At 52.6% G+C, this 23,864-nt stretch overlaps 1 protein-coding gene across 1 annotated transcript; it reads left to right on the forward strand.

Moving 5' to 3' along the window:
- The first annotated feature begins 273 nt into the window (after positions 1 to 273).
- On the forward strand, positions 274 to 22,005 carry LOC146019801 (syntaxin-4-like). Its single transcript, XM_083152364.1, has 10 exons — positions 274 to 425; positions 2,516 to 2,617; positions 2,727 to 2,826; positions 12,611 to 12,685; positions 17,158 to 17,225; positions 17,509 to 17,617; positions 19,165 to 19,238; positions 19,432 to 19,569; positions 20,601 to 20,711; positions 20,802 to 22,005. The coding sequence occupies exons 1-10, from the start codon at positions 396 to 398 to the stop codon at positions 20,880 to 20,882; spliced, it is 888 nt and encodes a 295-aa protein (XP_083008490.1). The 5' UTR covers positions 274 to 395; the 3' UTR covers positions 20,883 to 22,005.
- The last annotated feature ends 1,859 nt before the right edge of the window (positions 22,006 to 23,864 follow it).

Below are 23,864 nucleotides of genomic sequence, written 5' to 3' on the forward strand. Positions count from 1 at the left end.
ACACACAATACACAGGCTATAATCAGTTATACATTATACATACACACACTATAATCACTCATACATTATATATACACACAATACACACACTATAATCACTTATACATTATATAAACACACAATACACACACTACAATCACTCATACATTATACATACACACAGTATACACAGATATGTAAAATCGTAACAAGCAGCCCTGGTGTCCACATCCCGGGTCCTCCTCCTGTGTGTTTCCCAGCATGCACCTGCCCCCTGAGCCTGACGTCTGTGCCGCAGGAAGGGTGCAGTGGGCGGGGCCGGCACGGAGCATGCGCAGTGTGTCTGGATTGGAACAAGTTCTGTGTATGAGAAGTGGAGCACTGAGGAAGGATACATTGTATCCAGCAGCAGCAGTATGAGGGACCGCACCAAGGAGCTGGGATATGTGAGACATCTCATAATACTTAGCTTGGGGAGGGAGGGGGGACTACATGTCCCAGCACACCTTGCCTGTAGCCTGGGAGTACTGTGTGTACCGGCTGGGAGGACTTCCAACATTTACTGTACTGTGCGGAGACTGTCACTGCATAGGGTTATTTCTGCTTCACCTCCAGTCAGTCAGCCAAGGGGCCTCAGCCCCAATGCCACCCCCACCCCGTGCCCCTGGCGTGTAGCCTGTTACATTGTGTATGTATGGTGACTGTGAGGTCCCTGTTCTCATGTCTGATGTCAGTGTGATGTCATCAGACCACCCCCCCAACACAAGGCCACCCCCACCCCCTGCCCCTGGCATGTAGCCTGTTACATTGTGTATGTATGGTGACTGTGGGGTCCCTGTTCTCATATCTGATGTCAGAGTGATGTCATCATCCCCACCCCCAACACAAGGCCACCCCCACCCCCTGGCATGTAGCCTGTTACATTGTGTATGTATGGTGACTGTGAGGTCCCTGTTCTCATGTCTGATGTCAGAGTGATGTCATCATCCCCACCCCCAACACAAGGCCACCCCCACCCCCTGCCCCTGGCATGTAGCCTGTTACATTGTGTATGTATGGTGTCTGTGAGGTCCCTGTTCTCATATCTGATGTCAGAGTGATGTCACCAGACCCCCCGCCCCCAACACAAGGCCGCCCCACACCCTGCCCCTGGCATGTAGCCTGTTACATTGGCCCTTATTCAGATCTGATCGCAGTACAAATTTGTTCTCAAAATGGGCAATACCATGTGCACTGCAGGTGGGGCAGATGTAACATGTGCAGAGAGTTACATTTGGGTGGGGTGTGTTGAAACTGAAATTTAAACTGCAGTGTAAAAATAAAGCAGCCAGTATTTACCCTGCACAGAAACAAAATAACTCACACAAATCTAACTCTCTCTGCACATGTGACATCTGCCCCACCTGCAGTGCACATGGTTTTGTCCATTTTGAGAACAAATTTGTACTGCGATCAGATCTAAATAAGGGCCATTGTGTATGGTGACTGTGAGGTCCCTGTTCTCATATCTGATGTCATCAGCCACCCCCACATCCTGCCCCTGGCGTGTAGCTGGTTACATTGTGCATGTGTCTGTGAGGTCAGTGTCCTCATGTCTGATGTCAGAGTGATGTCATCAGAGCCCCCCCCCAACACAAGGCCACCCCCACATCCTGCCCCTGGCGTGTAGATGGTTACATTGTGCATGTGAGGTCAGTGTCCTCATGTCTGATGTCAGAGTGATGTCATCAGACTCCCCCCCCCCCCCTCCCCCCATCCCCAGCACCAATGTCACCCCCACACCCTGCCCCTGGCATGTAGCCTGTTACATTGTGTATGGTGACTGTGTCCTCATGTGTGATGTCAGAGTGATGTGATTGAATGGCACATTGGGTATCCCTCTGATCTTCCCAGGGGCCACAGCATAATAACCTTAGAGGTACATGCTATAACAGGCCAATATGGCGACAGAATTGGGAGGAACTGGATGGGTTGCCTGTCGCCCATCACTGATCTATAGAGGCTGGATCATAGGCTTCTCCCTGCCCAGCGCCTCTCCGGCAGACGCTTCCTCTCTATTATTATGTGATAGGCAATGTACTTATTTATATAGCGTTTCTCTTCAGTAGGGCTCATTTACAATGGCTTGTATCCATGGCAATAATTATAGTGAAGCATATTCATTTATCAGCGCTAGGGAGGTGCGATGGTTCTCCGATAGTGCCTGTGATGGCGGACGCTGGTTCCACTAATGCCATGTCAAGGGCACGTCCGCTTGGTGTGTTCTCATTTCCTTTGGCGTATGCTGTTTGTGTGTATTCTCTGCTGTGGTGCTTCTAGCACAGTGTGGTCTGTATTCCAGCACTGATATCTTACCAGACCTGTGCTAGAAGCATCACAGGAGAGAGTGACACCTCATGCGGCCGTGCCTCAGGAGCTGATGAGCCACATTGCTGCATTCTTATTGGATGACCAGATGGTTATCACGGCTTCATGCGGGTGATGTGTGGGCTGCCCGATGTTCTTCATTTGTGCCACGTTGTTGTTCATGTTTCAGGGCGACAGTGATTCGGAGTCGGACGAGTGTAAGGTGTTCATCGATATCCGAGCTAATGGCACCCCAGAGGAAAAGGAGATTGATCAGCAGCTGTTCCAAATGGTAACTTGTAACCGGTGTCGCTGGGTACTGCTGCTGGTGAGGGGCAGGTGGCGGCACGCCCTGCCTCCTGCATTAATGGCCGGTGGCTGAGGGCTTTGTCTTCTTTCAGATCCGAGAGATCCGGGAGTCACTGCAGGTCCTCGGCCGCAAAGTGAAAGAGCTGGAAGCCAGTCAGGTGAAGATCCTCAGCCAGCCGCTACCTGAGGACAGTAAGTGATTGGCTGCGCCACATACAGACCTCCCATCCCTAATAGCTGTGTTCAGTTATAGATCACTGCAACTTTATAACACTCATCACTGCACCCTCATACAACCTGTGCTTCACAGCAACTCATCACTGCACCCTCATACCATCTATACCTCACAGTAACTCATCGCTGCACCCTCATACCACCTGTACTTTACAGTAACTCATCACTGCACCCTCAAGTCACCTATACTTTACAGTAACTCATCACTACACCCTCATACCACCTATACTTCACAGTAACTCATCACTGCACCCTCATACCACCTATACTTCACAGTTACTCATCACTGCACCCTCATACCACCTATACTTCACAGAAACTCATCACTGCACCCTCATACCACTTATACTTCACAGAAAATCCTCACCGCACCCTCATACCACCTGTACTTCAAAGTAACTCATCACTGCACCCTCATACCTCCTGTACTTCACAGTAACTCATCACTGCACCCTCATACCACCTGTACTTCACAGTAACTCATCGCTGCACCCTCATACCACCTGTACTTCACAGTAACTCATCGCTGCACCCTCATACCACCTGTACTTCACAGTAACTCATCGCTGCACCCTCAAACCACCTGTACTTCACAGTAACTCATCGCTGCACCCTCATACCATCCTCTGCTTCCCTACATCCCAGCTATATTGTGTACTAAGTGCTGCTGTTACCTGTGCTCATCTCTACCACTGACACCTGCCCCTGGTAACATGCAGACTGCTCCTCTGCTTCCCTACATCCCAGCTATATTGTGTACTAAGACTTGTGCTGCTGTTCCCTGTGCTCATCTCTACCACTGACACCTTCCCCTGGTAACATGCAGACAGCGCCTCTGCTTCCCTACATCCCAGCTGTATTGTGTACTAAGTGCTGCTGTTACCTGTGCTCATCTCTACCACTGACACCTGCCCCCGGTAACATGAATGCTCCTCTGCTACCCTACATCCAGCTGTATTGTGTACTAAGTGCTGCTGTTCCCTGTGCTCATCTCTACCACTGACACCTGCCCCTGGTAACCTACAGACTGCTTCTCTGCTTCCCTACATCCCAGCTGTATTGTGTACTAAGTGCTGCTGTTACCTGTGCTCATCTCTACCACTGACACCTGCCCCTGGTAACCTGCAGACTGCTCCTCTGGTTCGCTACGTCCCAGCTGTACTGTGTACTAAGCATTGTGCTGCTGTTCCCTGTGCTCATCTCTACCACTGACACCTGCCCCTGGTAACCTGCAGACTGCTCCTCTGGTTCCCTACGTCCCAGCTGTACTGTGTACTAAGCATTGTGCTGCTGTTCCCTGTGCTCATCTCTACCACTGACACCTTCCCCTGGTAACATGCAGACAGCGCCTCTGCTTCCCTACATCCCAGCTGTATTGTGTACTAAGTGCTGCTGTTACCTGTGCTCATCTCTACCACTGACACCTGCCCCTGGTAACATGAATGCTCCTCTGCTACCCTACATCCAGCTGTATTGTGTACTAAGTGCTGCTGTTCCCTGTGCTCATCTCTACCACTGACACCTGCCCCTGGTAACCTGCAGACTGCTCCTCTGGTTCCCTACGTCCCAGCTGTACTGTGTACTAAGCATTGTGCTGCTGTTACCTGTGCTCATCTCTACCACTGACACCTGCCCCTGGTAACATGCAGACTGCTCCTCTGCCTCCATACATCTCAGCTGTACTGTGTACTAAGTGCTGCTGTTACCTGTGCTCATCTCTACCACTGACACCTGCCCCTGGTAACATGCAGACTGCTCCTCTGCTTCCCTGCATCCCAGCTGTACTGTGTACTAAGTGCTGCTGTTACCTGTGCTCATCTCTACCACTGACACCTACCCCTGGTAACATGCAGACTGCTCCTCTGCTTCCCTACATCCCAGCTGTATTGTGTACTAAGTATTGTGCGGCTGTTACCTGTGCTCATCTCTACCACTGACACCTGCCCCTGGTAACATGCAGACTGCTCCTCTGCTTCCCTACATCCCAGCTGTATTGTGTACTAAGTGCTGCTGTTACCTGTGCTCATCTCTACCACTGACACTTGCCCCTGGTAACATGCAGACTGCTCCTCTGCTTCCTACATCCCAGCTGTATTATATACTAAGTGCTGCTGTTACCTGTGCTCATCTCTACCACTGACACCTGCCCCTGGTAACATGCAGACTGCTCCTCTGCTTTCCTACATCCCAGCTGTATTGTGTACTAAGCATTGTGCTGCTGTTACCTGTGCTCATCTCTACCACTGACACCTGCCCCTGGTAACATGCAGACTGCTCCTCTGCTTCCCTACATCCCAGCTGTATTGTGTACTAAGTGCTGCTGTTACCTGTGCTCATCTCTACCACTGACACATGCCCCTGGTAACATGCAGACTGCTCCTCTGCTTCCCTGCATCCCAGCTGTACTGTGTACTAAGTGCTGCTATTACATGTGCTAATCTCTACCACTGACACCGGCCCCTGGTAACATGCAGACTGCTCCTCTGCTTCCTTACATCCCAGCTGTATTGTGTACTAAGTGCTGCTGTTACCTGTGCTCATCTCTACCACTGACACCTACCCCATGTAACATGCAGACTGCTCCTCTGCTTCCCTGCATCCCAGCTGTACTGTGTACTAAGTGCTGCTGTTACCTCTGCTCATCTCTACCACTGACACCTGCCCCTGGTAACATGCAGACTGCTCCTCTGCTTCCTACATCCCAGCTGTATTATATACTAAGTGCTGCTGTTACCTGTGCTCATCTCTACCACTGACACCTGCCCCTGGTAACATGCAGACTGCTCCTCTGCTTCCCTACATCCCAGCTGTATTATGTACTAAGTGCTGCTGTTACCTGTGCTCATCTCTACCACTGACACCTGCCCCATGTAACATGCAGACTGCTCCTCTGCTTCCCTACGCCCCAGCTATATTGTGTACTAAGTGCTGCTGTTACCTGTGCTCATCTCTACCACTGACACCTGCCCCTGGTAACATGCAGACTGCTCCTCTGCTTTCCTACATCCCAGCTGTACTGTGTACTAAGTGCTGCTGTTACCTGTGCTCATCTCTACCACTGACACCTGCCCCATGTAACATGCAGACTGCTCCTCTGCTTCCCTACGCCCCAGCTATATTGTGTACTAAGTGCTGCTGTTACCTGTGCTCATCTCTACCACTGACACCTGCCCCTGGTAACATGCAGACTGCTCCTCTGCTTCCCTACATCCCAGCTGTACTGTGTACTAAGTGCTGCTGTTACCTGTGCTCATCTCTACCACTGACACCTGCCCCTGGTAACCTGCAGACTGCTCCTCTGCTTCCCTGCATCCCAGCTGTATTGTGTACTAAGACTTGTGCTGCTGTTACCTGTGCTCATCTCTACCACTGACACCTGCCCTTGGTAACATGCAGACTGCTCCTCTGCTTCCCTACATCCCAGCTGTATTGTGTACTAAGTGCTGCTGTTACCTGTGCTCATCTCTACCACTGACACCTCCCCATGTAACATGCAGACTGCTCCTCTGCTTCCCTACACCCCAGCTGTATTGTGTACTAAACATTGTGCTGCTGTTACCTGTGCTCATCTCTACCACTGACACCTGCCCCTGGTAACATGCAGACTGCTCCTCTGCTTCCCTACATCCCAGTTGTATTGTGTACTAAGTGCTGCTGTTACCTGTGCTCATCTCTACCACTGACACTTGCCCCTGGTAACATGCAGACTGCTCCTCTGCTTCCCTACATCCCAGCTGTATTGTGTACTAAGTGCTGCTGTTACCTGTGCTCATCTCTACCACTGACACCTGCCCCTGGTAACATGCAGACTGCTCCTCTGCTTTCCTACATCCCAGCTGTATTGTGTACTAAGCATTGTGCTGCTGTTACCTGTGCTCATCTCTACCACTGACACCTGCCCCTGGTAACATGCAGACTGCTCCTCTGCTTCCCTACATCCCAGCTGTATTGTGTACTAAGTGCTGCTGTTACCTGTGCTCATCTCTACCACTGACACATGCCCCTGGTACCCTGCAGACTGCTCCTCTGCTTCCCAACATCCCAGCTGTATTGTGTACTAAGTGCTGCTGTTACCTGTGCTCATCTCTACCACTGACACTTGCCCCTGGTAACATGCAGACTGCTCCTCTGCTTCCCTACATCCCAGCTGTATTGTGTACTAAGTGCTGCTGTTACCTGTGCTCATCTCTACCACTGACACCTGCCCCTGGTAACATGCAGACTGCTCCTCTGCTTCCCTACATCCCAGCTGTATTGTGTACTAAGACTTGTGCTGCTGTTCCCTGTGCTCATCTCTACCACTGACACCTTCCCCTGGTAACATGCAGACAGCGCCTCTGCTTCCCTACATCCCAGCTGTATAGTGTACTAAGTGCTGCTGTTACCTGTGCTCATCTCTACCACTGACACCTGCCCCTGGTAACCTGCAGACTGCTCCTCTGCTTCCCTACATCCCAGCTATATTGTGTACTAAGTGCTGCTGTTACCTGTGCTCATCTCTACCACTGACACCTGCCCCTGATAACATGCAGACTGCTCCTCTGCTTCCCTACATCCCAGCTGTATTGTGTACTAAGACTTGTGCTGCTGTTCCCTGTGCTCATCTCTACCACTGACACCTTCCCCTGGTAACATGCAGACAGCTCCTCTGCTTCCCTACATCCCAGCTGTATTGTGTACTAAGTGCTGCTGTTACCTCTGCTCATCTCTAGCACTGACACCTGCCCCTGGTAACATGCAGACTGCCCCTCTGCTTCCCTACATAGTAGTAGTAGTAGTACGTTTATTTATATGGCGCCGCAAAGTGTCCGCAGCGCCGTACATAGCAAACAAAAAAAAATGACGAGGTAACGTACAGGGTGTGTTGAAAAATACAGTATAAATGGGGGTATAGCTGGTAGAACTAAAATCAGCATCAGTTCAGAAGTAGGTGTCAAAATTGTCAAGGAGACTAAAGATGAAGTAGAGGAAGGGAAGAACAGGACAGGAGCACAGGTGAGGTAAAGAGGTAGGGTGAGTACGTGAGGAAGGAGGGCCCTACTCATAAGAGTTAACATACTAAAAATAGGTGGGTGGACGAACGAAAAACAATAGGATAAGTAGGAACGGAGGGGAACGGAGGCAGGATAAGAGGATCAAAAGAGGTTAGGAGGAGGGATAGGCTAGTCGAAAAAAGTGGGTTTTGAGGGAGCGCTTGAAGGAGGTAAGGGAATCAGAAAGCCTGATGGGTGGCGGGAGGTTGTTCCAGTGCAGGGGGGCAGCGCGAGAGAAGTCTTGGACACGGGAGTGGGAGGAGGTGATTAGGTGAGAGGTCAGTCGGCGGTCAGTGATGGAGCGAAGAGGACGGGAGGGAGTGTGGATAGAGATCAGTGAAGAGAGGTAAGGAGCGGTGGAGGAGGAGAGAGCTTTGTAGGTGGTGGTGAGGAGTTTAAAGAGAACTCGGAAAGGAATGGGGAGCCAGTGAAGAGATAGACAGAGGGGGGAGGCGGAGGTAGAGCGGCGGGAGAGGAAGATGAGCCTAGCAGCAGCGTTAAGAATGGATTGGAGAGGTGCGAGGCGGGTGAGAGGTAGCCCGGAGAGAAGGATGTTGCAGTAGTCAAGGCGGGAGATGACAAGAGAGTGAATGAGAATTTTGGTCGCGTCAGTGGAGAGGAATGGTCTGATGCGTGAGATGTTGCGTAGGTGAAAGCGGCAAGACTGTGAGAGAGCACGAATGTGGGGGGTGAAAGAGAGGGAGGAGTCAATGATGACACCAAGGCAGCGCGTTTGGTCGGTGGAGGTGATCTCGGTTTCACCAATACTGATGGAGATAGTGGGAGAAGAGGGGATGTTCGGGGGATGGAAGATTAGAAGTTCAGTTTTAGCCATGTTTAGCTTCAGGAAGCGTTGGGTCATCCAGGCTGAGATGGCTGTGAGGCATTCAGAGACCTTGGACAGGAGTGATGGGGATAGATCGGGGGAAGAGAGATAGATTAGGGTATCATCAGCATAAAGGTGGTAATGAAAACCATAGGAGCTGATGAGAGTGCCCAGAGAGGTGGTGTAGAGAGAGAAGAGGAGAGGGCCAAGGACAGACCCTTGGGGAACACCGACTGGCTGCGGGGTAGTAGGAGAGGAGGAGCTCGGAGTGGAGACGGAGAAGGAGCGATCGGAGAGGTATGAGGTGAACCAGGAGAATACCGTGCCAGTGATGCCAAAGGAGCGGAGTGTGTTGAGCAGGAGAGGGTGGTCAACAGTGTCAAAGGCAGCTGACAGATCAAGCTGGATGAGGATAGAGAAGAGGCCTTTGGATTTAGCCGATATTAGATCGTTAGTGACTTTGGTCAGGGCAGTTTCAGTGGAATGTAAAGGGCGGAACCCGGATTGGAGGGGGTCGAGAATGGAGTTAGCAGTAAGGTGGTTTAGGAGACGATTATAGGTCAGACGTTCTAGGAGTTTGGAGGCAAAAGGGAGGAGGGAGATGGGCCTGTAGTTGGATGGGGAGTTGGGGTCCAGATTTGTTTTTTTGAGAATTGGGGAGACAAGAGCGTGTTTGAAGGAGGAAGGGAAGATCCCAGAGGATAGGGAAAGATTAAACAGGTGAGCCAGGTGAGAGCAGACTGACGGACTGAGACGACGGATAATATTGGAGGGGATAGGATCAAGCGGGCAGGTGGAGGGAGAAGCGGATTGAAGGATAGAGTGGACTTCAGCAGCAGTGGTGGGGTAAAATGAGGACAGGGGTTGGAAGGAGGGGAGTGGGGATGTAGGAGGGGAGGAGGGAGAGGGTGGGGTCATGGCAGCAGTGATGGCAGTCCTGAGAGAGGAGATTTTGGTACATACCAGCTGTATTGTGTACTAAGTGCTGCTGTTACCTCTGCTCATCTCTACCACTGACACCTGCCCCTGGTAACATGCAGACTGCCCCTCTGCTTCCCTACATACCAGCTGTACTGTGTACTAAGTGCTGCTGTTACCTGTGCTCATCTCTACCACTGACACCTGCCCCTGGTAACATGCAGACTGCTCCGCTGCTTCCCTACATCCCAGCTGTATTGTGTACTAAGTGCTGCTGTTACCTCTGCTCATCTCTACCACTGACACCTGCCCCTGGTAACATGCAGACTGCCCCTCTGCTTCCCTACATACCAGCTGTATTGTGTACTAAGTGCTGCTGTTACCTGTGCTCATCTCTACCACTGACACCTGCCCCTGGTAACATGCAGACTGCTCCTCTGCTTCCTACATCCCAGCTGTATTGTGTACTAAGTGCTGCTGTTACCTCTGCTCATCTCTACCACTGACACCTGCCCCTGGTAACATGCAGACTGCCCCTCTGCTTCCCTACATCCCAGCTGTACTGTGTACTAAGTGCTGCTGTTACCTGTGCTCATCTCTACCACTGACACCTGTCCCTGGTAACATGCAGACTGCTCCTCTGCTTCCCTACATCCCAGCTGTATTGTGTACTAAGTGCTGCTGTTACCTCTGCTCATCTCTACCACTGACACCTGCCCCTGGTAACATGCAGACTGCTCCTCTGCTTCCCTACATCCCAGCTGTATTGTGTACTAAGTGCTGCTGTTACCTGTGCTCATCTCTACCACTGACACCTGCCCCTGGTAACCTGCAGACTGCTCCTCTGCTTCCCTACATCCCAGCTATATTGTGTACTAAGTGCTGCTGTTACCTGTGCTCATCTCTACCACTGACACCTGCCCCTGGAAACATGCAGACTGCTCCTCTGCTTCCCTACATCCCAGCTGTATTGTGTACTAAGACTTGTGCTGCTGTTCCCTGTGCTCATCTCTACCACTGACACCTTCCCCTGGTAACATGCAGACAGCTCCTCTGCTTCCCTACATCCCAGCTGTATTGTGTACTAAGTGCTGCTGTTACCTCTGCTCATCTCTAGCACTGACACCTGCCCCTGGTAACATGCAGACTGCCCCTCTGCTTCCCTACATACCAGCTGTACTGTGTACTAAGTGCTGCTGTTACCTGTGCTCATCTCTACCACTGACGCCTGCCCCTGGTAACATGCAGACTGCCCCTCTGCTTCCCTACATACCAGCTGTATTGTGTACTAAGTGCTGCTGTTACCTCTGCTCATCTCTACCACTGACACCTGCCCCTGGTAACATGCAGACTGCCCCTCTGCTTCCCTACATACCAGCTGTACTGTGTACTAAGTGCTGCTGTTACCTGTGCTCATCTCTACCACTGACACCTGCCCCTGGTAACATGCAGACTGCTCCGCTGCTTCCCTACATCCCAGCTGTATTGTGTACTAAGTGCTGCTGTTACCTCTGCTCATCTCTACCACTGACACCTGCCCCTGGTAACATGCAGACTGCCCCTCTGCTTCCCTACATACCAGCTGTATTGTGTACTAAGTGCTGCTGTTACCTGTGCTCATCTCTACCACTGACACCTGCCCCTGGTAACATGCAGACTGCTCCTCTGCTTCCTACATCCCAGCTGTATTGTGTACTAAGTGCTGCTGTTACCTCTGCTCATCTCTACCACTGACACCTGCCCCTGGTAACATGCAGACTGCTCCTCTGCTTCCCTACATCCCAGCTGTACTGTGTACTAAGTGCTGCTGTTACCTGTGCTCATCTCTACCACTGACACCTGTCCCTGGTAACATGCAGACTGCTCCTCTGCTTCCCTACATCCCAGCTGTATTGTGTACTAAGTGCTGCTGTTACCTCTGCTCATCTCTACCACTGACACCTGCCCCTGGTAACATGCAGACTGCCCCTCTGCTTCCCTACATACCAGCTGTACTGTGTACTAAGTGCTGCTGTTCCCTGTGCTCATCTATACCACTGACACCTTCCCCTGGTAACATGCAGACTGCTCCTCTGCTTCCCTACATCCCAGCTGTACTGTGTACTAAGTGCTGCTGTTACCTGTGCTCATCTCTACCACTGACACCTGCCCCATGTAACATGCAGACTGCTCCTCTGCTTCCCTACACCCGAGCTGTATTGTGTACTAAGCATTGTACTGCTGTTACCTGTGCTCATCTCTACCACTAACACCTGCCCCTGGTAACATGCAGACTGCCCCTCTCCTTCCCTACATCCCAGCTGTATTGTGTACGAAGTGCTGCTGTTACCTGTGCTCATCTCTACCACTGACACCTGCCCCTGATAACATGCAGACTGCTCCTCTGCTTCCCTACACCCCAGCTGTATTGTGTACTAAGTGCTGCTGTTACCTGTGCTCATCTCTACCACTGACACCTTCCCCTGGTAACATGCAGACTGCTCCTCTGCTTCCTACATCCCAGCTGTACTGTGTACTAAGTGCTGCTGTTACCTGTGCTCATCTCTACCACTGACACCTGCCCCTGGTAACATGCAGACTGCTCCTCTGCTTCCCTACATCCCAGCTGTATTGTGTACTAAGTGCTGCTGTTACCTGTGCTCTGTAATGGTTAGTTCTGTGTCCCCTGCATTGTTCTAAAGTGTGCCCTATGTACGGCACTGACAACCACTTGTGGTGCCTTATAAATACCATGTAATAATAATACCCATCACCCTCATAGTGAGCGCTCATGCATTACTAGTTGCTATGCCTTTGTACTCACTGCACTATTCTTCCAGTGGCTTGCTTGTACATGTAAGGTGAATTATGTAGCATGAAATGTATATGCTGATACATTTATATCCAACACATGACTTGTGTATGTTATGTGACCCGAGGTGGTGTCATATCTATAAGCCTACTCTATCTTTGTTTGTATCCACAGGTATGAAAAAAGATTTACAGACCCTGCGTGAGGAGATAAAACACTTAGCAAAAGATATCCGCAGCAAACTGCAAAGTAAGTACAATGTCTCGTGTGTAACTATCCAGTCTGTCTCTGAGCCTCGTCCTTCCCCGCTGCCTGTACATCCTGTCTGTGAGCCTCGTCCTTCCCCGCTGCCTGTACATCCTGTCTCTCAGCCTCGTCCTTCCCCGCTGCCTGTACATCCTGTCTCTGACAGCGTCCTTCCCCGCTGCCTGTACATCCTGTCTGTGAGCCTCGTCCTTCCCCGCTGCCTGTACATCCTGTCTGTGAGCCTCGTCCTTCCCCGCTGCCTGTCCATCCTGTCTCTGAGCCTCGTCCTTCCCCGCTGCCTGTACATCCTGTCTCTGAGCCTCGTCCTTCCCCGCTGCCTGTACATCCTGTCTCTGACAGCGTCCTTCCCCGCTGCCTGTACATCCTGTCTGTGAGCCTCGTCCTTCCCCGCTGCCTGTACATCCTGTCTGTGAGCCTCGTCCTTCCCCGCTGCCTGTCCATCCTGTCTCTGAGCCTCGTCCTTCCCCGCTGCCTGTACATCCTGTCTCTGTGCCTCGTCCTTCCCCGCTGCCTGTACATCCTGTCTCTGAGCCTCGTCCTTCCCCGCTGCCTGTACATCCTGTCTCTGAGCCTCGTCCTTCCCCGCTGCCTGTCCATCCTGTCTCTGAGCCTCGTCCTTCCCCGCTGCCTGTACATCCTGTCTCTGAGCCTCGTCCTTCCCCGCTGCCTGTACATCCTGTCTCTGTGCCTCGTCCTTCCCCGCTGCCTGTACATCCTGTCTCTGAGCCTCGTCCTTCCCCGCTGCCTGTACAGCCTGTCTCTGAGCCTCGTCCTTCACCGCTGCCTGTCCATCCTGTCTCTGAGCCTCGTCCTTCCCCGCTGCCTGTACATCCTGTCTGTGAGCCTCGTCCTTCCCCGCTGCCTGTCCATCCTGTCTCTGAGCCTCGTCCTTCCCCGCTGCCTGTACATCCTGTCTCTGTGCCTCGTCCTTCCCCGCTGCCTGTACAGCCTGTCTCTGAGCCTCGTCCTTCACCGCTGCCTGTACATCCTGTCTCTGAGCCTCGTCCTTCCCCGCTGCCTGTACATCCTGTCTCTGAGCCTCGTCCTTCCCCGCTGCCTGTACATCCTGTCTCTGAGCCTTGTCCTTCCCCGCTGCCTGTACATCCTGTCTCTGTGCCTCGTCCTTCCCCGCTAACTGTCCATCCAGTCACTGTGCATCGTCCTTCCCCGCTAACTGTCCATCCGGTCACTGAGCCTCCTCCTTCCCCGCTGCCCGTCCATCCTGTCTCTGAGCCTCGTCCTTCCCCGCTGCCCGCCCATCCTGTCTCTGAGCCTCCTCCTTCCCCGCTGCCTGTCACTGTGAACTGTCCTTCCCCACTGCCTGTCCATCCTGTCTCTGAGCCTCCTCCTTCCCTGCTGCCTGTCCATCCTGTCTCTGAGCCTCCTCCTTCCCTGCTGCCTGTCCATCCTGTCTCTGAGCCTCGTCCTTCCCTGCTGCCTGTCCATCCTGTCTCTGCCTTGTCCTTCCCAGCTGCCTGTCCATCCTGTCTCTGAGCCTCGTCCTTCCCCACTTCCTGTCCATCCTGTCTCTGAGCCTCCTCCTTCCCTGCTGCCTGTACATCCTGTCTCTGAGCCTCGTCCTTCCCTGCTGCCTATCCATCCTGTCTCTGCCTTGTCCTTCCCAGCTGCCTGTCCATCCTGTCTGTGAGCCTCCTTCTTCCCCGCTGCCTGTATATCCTCTCTCTGAGCCTCCTCCTTCCCCGCTGCCTGTACATCCTGTCTCTGACAGCGTCCTTCCCCGCTGCCTGTACATCCTGTCTGTGAGCCTCGTCCTTCCCCGCTGCCTGTACATCCTGTCTGTGAGCCTCGTCCTTCCCCGCTGCCTGTCCATCCTGTCTCTGAGCCTCGTCCTTCCCCGCTGCCTGTACATCCTGTCTCTGTGCCTCGTCCTTCCCCGCTGCCTGTACATCCTGTCTCTGAGCCTCGTCCTTCCCCGCTGCCTGTACATCCTGTCTCTGAGCCTCGTCCTTCCCCGCTGCCTGTCCATCCTGTCTCTGAGCCTCGTCCTTCCCCGCTGCCTGTACATCCTGTCTCTGAGCCTCGTCCTTCCCCGCTGCCTGTACATCCTGTCTCTGTGCCTCGTCCTTCCCCGCTGCCTGTACATCCTGTCTCTGAGCCTCGTCCTTCCCCGCTGCCTGTACAGCCTGTCTCTGAGCCTCGTCCTTCACCGCTGCCTGTCCATCCTGTCTCTGAGCCTCGTCCTTCCCCGCTGCCTGTACATCCTGTCTGTGAGCCTCGTCCTTCCCCGCTGCCTGTCCATCCTGTCTCTGAGCCTCGTCCTTCCCCGCTGCCTGTACATCCTGTCTCTGTGCCTCGTCCTTCCCCGCTGCCTGTACAGCCTGTCTCTGAGCCTCGTCCTTCACCGCTGCCTGTACATCCTGTCTCTGAGCCTCGTCCTTCCCCGCTGCCTGTACATCCTGTCTCTGAGCCTCGTCCTTCCCCGCTGCCTGTACATCCTGTCTCTGAGCCTTGTCCTTCCCCGCTGCCTGTACATCCTGTCTCTGTGCCTCGTCCTTCCCCGCTAACTGTCCATCCAGTCACTGTGCATCGTCCTTCCCCGCTAACTGTCCATCCGGTCACTGAGCCTCCTCCTTCCCCGCTGCCCGTCCATCCTGTCTCTGAGCCTCGTCCTTCCCCGCTGCCCGCCCATCCTGTCTCTGAGCCTCCTCCTTCCCCGCTGCCCGTCCATCCTGTCTCTGAGCCTCGTCCTTCCATGCTGCCCGCCCATCCTGTCTCTGAGCCTCCTCCTTCCCCGCTGCCTGTCACTGTGAACTGTCCTTCCCCACTGCCTGTCCATCCTGTCTCTGAGCCTCCTCCTTCCCTGCTGCCTGTCCATCCTGTCTCTGAGCCTCGTCCTTCCCCACTTCCTGTCCATCCTGTCTCTGAGCCTCCTCCTTCCCTGCTGCCTGTCCATCCTGTCTCTGAGCCTCGTCCTTCCCTGCTGCCTGTCCATCCTGTCTCTGCCTTGTCCTTCCCAGCTGCCTGTCCATCCTGTCTCTGAGCCTCGTCCTTCCCCACTTCCTGTCCATCCTGTCTCTGAGCCTCCTCCTTCCCTGCTGCCTGTACATCCTGTCTCTGAGCCTCGTCCTTCCCTGCTGCCTATCCATCCTGTCTCTGCCTTGTCCTTCCCAGCTGCCTGTCCATCCTGTCTGTGAGCCTCCTTCTTCCCCGCTGCCTGTATATCCTCTCTCTGAGCCTCCTCCTTCCCCGCTGCCTGTATATCCTCTCTCTGAGCCTCCTCCTTCCCCGCTGCCCGCCCATCCTGTGTCTGAGCCTCCTCCTTCTGCGCTGCCCACCCATTCTGTGTCTAAACCTCCTCCTTCCGCGCTGCCCGCCTATCCTGTTTCTGAGCCTCCTCCTTCCGCGCTGCCCGCCCATCCTGTCTCTGATCCTCATCCTTCCCCGCTGCCCGCCCATCCTGTCTCTGATCCTCATCCTTCCCCGCTGCCCCCCCATCCTGTCTCTGATCCTTGTCCTTCCCCGCTGCCCGCCCATCCTGTCTCTGAGCCTCGTCCTTCCCCGCTGCCCACCCATCCTGTCTCTGAGCCTCGTCCTTCCCCGCTGCCCGCCCATCCTGTCTCTGAGCCTCCTCCTTCCCCGCTGCCCGCCCATCCTGTCTTTGAGCCTCCTCCTTCCCCGCTGCCCCCCCATCCTGTCTCTGATCCTTGTCCTTCCCCGCTGCCCGCCCATCCTGTCTCTGAGCCTCCTCCTTCCCCGCTGCCCGCCCATCCTGTCTTTGAGCCTCCTCCTTCCCCGCTGCCCGCCCATCCTGTCTCTGAGCCTCCTCCTTCCCCGCTGCCTGTCCATCCTGTCTCTGAGCCTCATCCTTTCCCGCTGCCTGTCCATCCTGTCTCTGAGCCTCATCCTTTCCCGCTGCCTGTCCATCCTGTCTCTGAGCCTCGTCCTTCCCCGCTGCCTGTACATCCTATCTCTGAGCCTCATCCTTTCCCGCTGCCCGCCCATCCTGTCTCTGAGCCTCCTCCTTCCCCGCTGCCCGCCCATCCTGTCTGTGAGCCTCATCCTTTCCCGCTGCCTGTCCATCCTGTCTCTGAGCCTCGTCCTTCCCCGCTGCCTGTACATCCTGCCTCTGTGCCTCGTCCTTCCCCGCTGCCCGCCCATCCTGTCTCTGAGCCTCCTCCTTTCCCGCTGCCCGCCCATCCTGTCTCTGAGCCTCCTCCTTCCCCGCTGCCCGCCCATCCTGTCTCTGAGCCTCCTCCTTCCCCGCTGCCTGTCCATCCTGTCTCTGAGCCTCATCCTTTCCCGCTGCCTGTCCATCCTGTCTCTGAGCCTCATCCTTTCCCGCTGCCTGTCCATCCTGTCTCTGAGCCTCGTCCTTCCCCGCTGCCTGTACATCCTATCTCTGAGCCTCGTCCTTCCCCGCTGCCTGTCCATCCTGTCTCTGAGCCTCGTCTTCACCTGCTGCCTGTACATCCTGTCTCTTTTGTATGTTCCAGAATTAGAAGTGAAGGAGGATGATGAAGAGGTCAGTGGGTCAGTCCATATGCGTATGAAGAAGACACAGGTACAAGTTACTGAAGGACTAGTACTGCCTATATTTTCTCTCTCCTTCATCACTAACCCGGTGCAATAATCTGAGTTTCACAGACCAGCGTTTAGTCTCCTCATTGACAAGGTGACCTACAAAGACTGAAATACAGGGACATGGACAGTAATGTCCCTAAGAGAGAACCCGATGATAAGCAGCATTTCAGGATTTGCTTTGTGTCCTGTCACTTTCTGGGACGTGTGCTGTCATGTATTAGATGACATGTTTATATTGAATTGTCTCCCCTTGTGTCTGGCAGCACGGGGTCCTCTCTCAGCAGTTCGTCCAGCTCCTGAATAAGTGCTACACAGTACAGAACCAGTATAGAGACAGCAACGTCAACAGGATCAAACGCCAGCTGCAGATCAGTACGTCATGTCTTACATTGCAGGTTAATGTAATGTAGCAGTGTTGTTTCATAAAGCTGATCATAAGCTAAGTGACCTTATTATTAAGATGATTGCTTTGCTGGTCAGTCTGAGTAGGCCTCGGTGGGGATTGTGGATGGTCAGTCTGGGTAGGTCTTTGTGGGGAATGTGGATGGTCAGTCTGGGTAGGCCTCGTGGGGAATGTGGATGGTCAGTCTGGGTAGGCCTCGTGGGGAATGTGGATGGTCAGTCTGAGTAGGCCTTGGTGGGGATTGTGGATGGTCAGTCTGGGTAGGTCTTTGTGGGGAATGTGGATGGTCAGTCTGGGTAGGCCTCGTGGGGAATGTGGATGGTCGGTCTGGGTAGGCCTCGGTGGGGAATGTGGATGGTCAGTCTGTGAAGGCCTTGGTGGGGATTGTGGATGGTCAGTCTGGGTAGGCCTTGGGGAATGTGGGTGGTCAGTCTGTGTAGGCCTTGGTGGGGAATTTGGATGGTCAGTCTGGGTAGGCCTTGGTGGGGAATGTGGATGGTCTGTTTGGTAGGCCTTTGGGAATGTGGATGGTCAGTCTGTGTAGGCCTTGATGGGGAATGTGGATGGTCAGTCTGTGTAGGCCTTGGTGGCGAATTTGGATGGTCTGTTTGGGTAGGCCTCGTGGGGAATGTGGATGGTCTGTTTGGTAGGCCTTGGGGAATGTGGATGGTCAGTCTGTGTAGGCCTTGATGGGGAATGTGGATGGTCAGTCTGTGTAGGCCTTGGTGGCGAATTTGGATGGTCTGTTTGGGTAGGCCTCGTGGGGAATGTGGATGGTCTGTTTGGTAGGCCTTGGGGAATGTGGATGGTCAGTCTGTGTAGGCCTTGATGGGGAATGTGGATGGTCAGTCTGTAGGCCTTGGTGGGGAATTTGGATGGTCAGTCTAGGCCTTGGTGGGGAATTTGGATGGTCTGTTTGGGTAGGCCCCGGTGGGGAATGTGGATGGTCAGTCTGGGTAGGCCTCGGTGGGGAATGTGAATGGTCAGTCTGGGTAGGCCTCGGTGGGGAATGTGAATGGTCAGTCTGGGTAGGCCTCGGTGGGGAATGTGGATGGTCAGTCTGTGTAGGCCTTGGGGAATGTGGCAAATCTGTTCTATATAGACCTATGGAAGTGAAATTTGGAGGGTCCTTCTATATAGACCTTCTGAGTAATGAATATGGCTTGGGTATATAGGTCTGATAGGTCTGCCTGAAGCTATGGTGGAGAGGGAGGATGGACAAGCTGCGGGTCTTGTTTCTCTTCATGTACTTATAGAATATTTAGTCATAAGATGGCCAGAAGAGTTCATTTAAATTAACTAAAGCTTCTAAAACTGAAAAGGTGAAGTTGTCCATAGCAACCAATTTGATTCTACCTATCATTTCTCTATTGCAGTCTATAAATTAATAGACCGATTCCAATTGGTTGCTATGGGCAACCTCAGTTTTCAAGTTTAGAACCTTTAGTAAATTGACCCCTAAGTGGGCTGCAATCTAATGGTTTGAGGATCCTAAGTTTCTTCTCTTGTTTCACAGCTGGGAACAGTGTTACTGATGAGCAGTTTGAGGAGATGCTGGATAAAGGAGAGACTGACGTGTTCACATGTAATGTAAGCGGGATCACGCAAGGTGGGCGGGCACATCCATATGGCAGGTTATTACTGTGTATTTAGCTCTGTCCGTTTGATGGTGTATGACATGCTGCGCGAGGGGCGCGGTGGAGGGTGCTGCGCGAAGGGGGTGGCTGGAGGTGCTGGGCGTGGTGCAGAGGATGCTTTGCTATTGGTGCGTTTCTCTCCTCAGATCCTGAAGGACACGCAGGTTAGTAAACAGGCCCTAAATGAAATTGAAGCTCGACATGAGGAGATCCTGAAGTTGGAGAAGAGCATTGTGGAATTACACGATATGTTCATGTATCTGGCCATGGAGGTGGAGTCGCAGGTAAATCTTCTGCATCTCTTATATATAGTCATGTCCTTTGTCCTCACCGCCGTCATGTATCTGTCTTCACTTTCTATATTAGGAATGGCCCAGTTGGGTTCTACTCTGTCTGCTGGTCATTTCCCCACTATTGTTGTTCTCCACACTGCTCAGTGTCCCTTTAGGAGCTGTATTCCTTAATGGCCATAGTCCTGCTGGAGTCCCTGCACTACACTGGCAATAGTCCTGCTGGAGTCCCTGCGCTGCACTGGCCATAGTCTTGCTGGAGTCCCTGCGCTACACTGCCCATGGTCCTGCTGGGGTCCCTGCGCTAAACTGGCCATGGTCCTGCTGGGGTCCCTGCGCTACACTGGCAATAGTCCTGCTGGAGTCCCTGCGCTACACTGGCCATAGTCTTGCTGGAGTCCCTGCGCTACACTGCCCATGGTCCTGCTGGGGTCCCTGCGCTACACTGGCCATGGTCCTGCTGGGGTCCCTGCGCTACACTGCCCATGGTCCTGCTGGGGTCCCTGCACTACACTGGCCACGGTCCTGCTGGAGTCCCTGCACTACACTGGCCACGGTCCTGCTGGAGTCCCTGCACTACACTGGCCACGGTCCTGCTGGAGTCCCTGCACTACACTGGCCACGGTCCTGCTGGAGTCCCTGCACTACACTGGCCACAGTCCCGCTGGGGTCCTTGCTCCCCTCTGGCCACGGTCCCACTAGGGTTCCTGCTCCCCTCTGGCCATGGTTCTGCTTGGGCCCCTGCTCCCTACTGGCCACAGTTCTGCTAGGTTCCCTGCTCCCCACTGGCCACAGTTCTGCTAGGTTCCCTGCTCCCCACTGGCCACAGTTCTGCTAGGTTCCCTGCTCCCCACTGGCCACAGTTCTGCTAGGGTATGTGCTCCCCTCATGCCGCGGTCCCGCTAGTGTACCTGCTCCCCACTGGCCAGCCACAGTTCTGCTAGAGAACCTGCTCCCCTCTAGTTATGCAGGGTCATTCCTCCGCTAGAATCTCTTGCCTTCTACTTGCCTCTCTGCTGTTACAGGGAGAGACCATAGACAACATAGAGAAGAACATCGGCCTTTCCACGAATTATGTGGAAAAGGCCAATAAGCAGCTGGTGCAAGCGGTGGACAACAGGCAGAAGGCGCGTAAGGTGAGGCTGCTTCCTTCCTGCTGCTAATATATACGAGCTGACTAACGCCCGCTTGGACACGTCTCATACAGCCGTCTCTTCTCTCTGCAGAAGAAAGTATTTATTGTGATCTGTGTGGCCGTCTTCCTCATCATCCTCATCCTCGCCATAATTTTGGGTGTCACGCTGTGAGAGAACACTGCTCCCCTACATGAATTGGATGCTCCGAGCTACTGCCGTCCTGGTCCCCATCTCCGCCGCGTGAACTGTTATCCGGAGTTCTCCCTGTGGGCTCAGCTGGGTGATAACCGGACAGTATACTGTGGGTCTGCAGGCGCCATAACTGAACTCCTGTGGTGCCTTATTTTCATTACTACAGTGTGTGTGTGTGTGTGTTTTGCTAGTGTGCCTTATTCTGCTGCTAATCTATTGTCTCACCATTTTATATATCGCTGTATAATTTAGCTGTGCGATATCATTACTGATTGCGCGCCATGGCCAGCCACGTACGAGGAAGGGACTGGCGCTGCCTCGGGTGCATACCCACCACCGTGTACCTGTCCTGTCAGGGCCACCACACCCCAGCTGGATTCTAAATGCTGGCAACACCGGCCAGGCACCTGGATGCTGTGTCTCGCCTGGTTTGTTGAGGATAAAATAGAAATTGCTCTGATAAACCCATTTTGTAAATTAAACTGGTTACTGATTTTACCAGCCGTGGCCTCCGAATGACAAGACGCCTTTAACGGCCGAGTTCCGCTGTAGCAACGCAGTATAGTCGGCGTATCGGTGCCTTAGTCTTATGCTGTGCTCTTATAATTTTATAGTGTCATTCTGGCTACAGTAGGACTGTAGGCAGCCATTTTGTGTGCTGAACCAATGACCATGTTGAGGCACAAGAACCTGGAAAATGGCTGACGCTGTTGTTTTTGCTGAGCGGTCCAAATATATTCCCCACGTTCTGAGCAGTGTCGCTTCACGCACTGCAGCCAAAGGACGACACGTGGACCGGTCATCTCTGGAATACTGTATGTGCGGTGTGGCTGGACACTGGCACTTCATTCCACACAATGTCCTTTCTATAAGTATTTTACATCAAATAAAGTATATTTCTACATTTTTTTTTAAATAAAGTATTTTTATTCAACAGATTATGAGTACAAGACAGAGCATCGATTTGAAATATATACATACAAGGATGTCAAGGATAATAACAGTTAGCCAGCCTAACTTACTGGGCTTTACATTATGTTAACATATAATGCTGTCACGATGTATATTCATTTGGAGTACAATAAACAATTGTTTATGAGAGGATGAGGTGTCCCTGCTCTGTTCTGACTGGATATCAATAATTCAATTTTTTATTATATACTAAAATACATAGTAAAGGGGAAAGAGGAAAAGAAGAAAGTGAAGAGAAAGATAAGAAGAACATCTGTCATGTATTGAATGTGTACAGTAGGATTTCCATCCCATGTGAGGTATTGCATTCACTTATTCACACTGCTTATAGACATGCCGTGGTTATCAACACTTATCAACGGTTTTGAGAATGTGAGGAGTGCGGGGACTGCAACCACCTATTCCAAATTTTTTCAAATTTAGGCAGAGTGCCGCGAGACATATAAACATATTTTTCGTGTTGCACAGTGACATTGACTAGAGCCTTCCACTCCACCAGTGTAGGCCCCTGACCAGCCATCCAATGTCTGGCTATTACAACCTTGGCTAGGGAGCATAGGTTAATCACATATTGACCCTCTATGCTAGTCAGAGGGGTATTTTCTTTGCTTCCCAGCATACACATTTTAGGTGTCAGAGCCTGCCCGGGGATCCCAGTGGATATAATCGTTGTTTTGACAGCAACCCAATAAGAGCTAACCAGGGGGCAGTCCCAAAGCAAGTGCCATAGGGTCCCCTGTGAGGAATGACATTTTGGGCAGTCCGGGGAGGCTCGGCCACCGAATCTAACCAGAGCGCACGGAGTCAAGTATGTTCTATGTAAAATGAATAGCTGGACTTGTTGGACTCTGGCGGAGACTGTGGCATGTCGTGGTAGTGCCAGTGCCTCCTCCCATTCTTCCTCCTCAAAACCACCCACATCTGCCTCCCACTTGGCTTTTAGGGAGGGTAGTGAACCCTTGTGTAGGAAAGATAGCATAAACGAGTAGGCCAAAGATACTGTTTTAATCTGCCCCAGATTAGCCAGGAATATTTTTGCTGGAGAGGATAGCAGTACAGGGGGACTGTTGTTGAATTGAGTATTTAGTGCATGACGCAGCTGTAAATATCTAAAAAAATATACCTGAGACAACCCGTACTCCTCCTTTAGCTGCTGAAAAGATTTTAGTATGTTGGCCTCATATAGCTGTCCTATCGTCACCACCCCTCCAGATGACCACAGACTCCTGCCCGACAAGCAGGCGAGTTCAGTCAGTTTGACGGAATGCCAGAGGGGGGCCTCGGGATCTATAGCAGTGTACCCCATCAGAGACTGGACCTCCTGCCAAACCCTAATGGCCTGAACCACCAATGGGGGAGCCCCCCCAGGGATCCTCCCGCCCAAGAGCAGCTGTAGGGGTGAGACAGAGGGGCAAGTTTGATGCAGAAATGCAACCGGAAGTGAAGTCTGGTCAGTGACCTGTAACCAATGCCTGAGGTGTGAGAATTGGCTGGCATAGTAGTACACCCTGAACTGGGGCAGAGCCAGACCCCCATCAGCCCTTGGTCTGGTGAGGATGTTAATGCTAATTCTAGGACGCTTATTCGCCCATATCAATGTAGATAACAAGCTGTTTAAGTGTCTAAAGAAAGAGGCCGGCACATACACTGGAGATTGTAGTAGGACGTATAATATCTTAGGCTGTAGGATCATTTTAACCAGATTGACTCTACCTATGACATTCAGGGGTAATTTAGTCCATACCGATGTTTTATCTTTAATAGTGGATAGGAGTGGCTGTAAATTCTTGGGAATAAAGTCCCGGCTGTCATTAGTAATTGTTATCCCCAGATATTTAAATTGTGAGACCCAACTAAGCGGGAGAGGGGCGCCCGTATCCAAGGGTGGGGGGCCACGTAAGGGCATTATGGATGACTTGGACCAATTCACAGTAAGACCGGAGAATCTGCCAAATTCCTCCATCAGCTGCAACGCAATTGGCACAGACA

The sequence above is a fragment of the Crinia signifera genome, chromosome 7, assembly GCF_055691185.1.
Source record: "Crinia signifera chromosome 7, ASM5569118v1, whole genome shotgun sequence".
Classification (NCBI taxonomy): domain Eukaryota; kingdom Metazoa; phylum Chordata; class Amphibia; order Anura; family Myobatrachidae; genus Crinia; species Crinia signifera.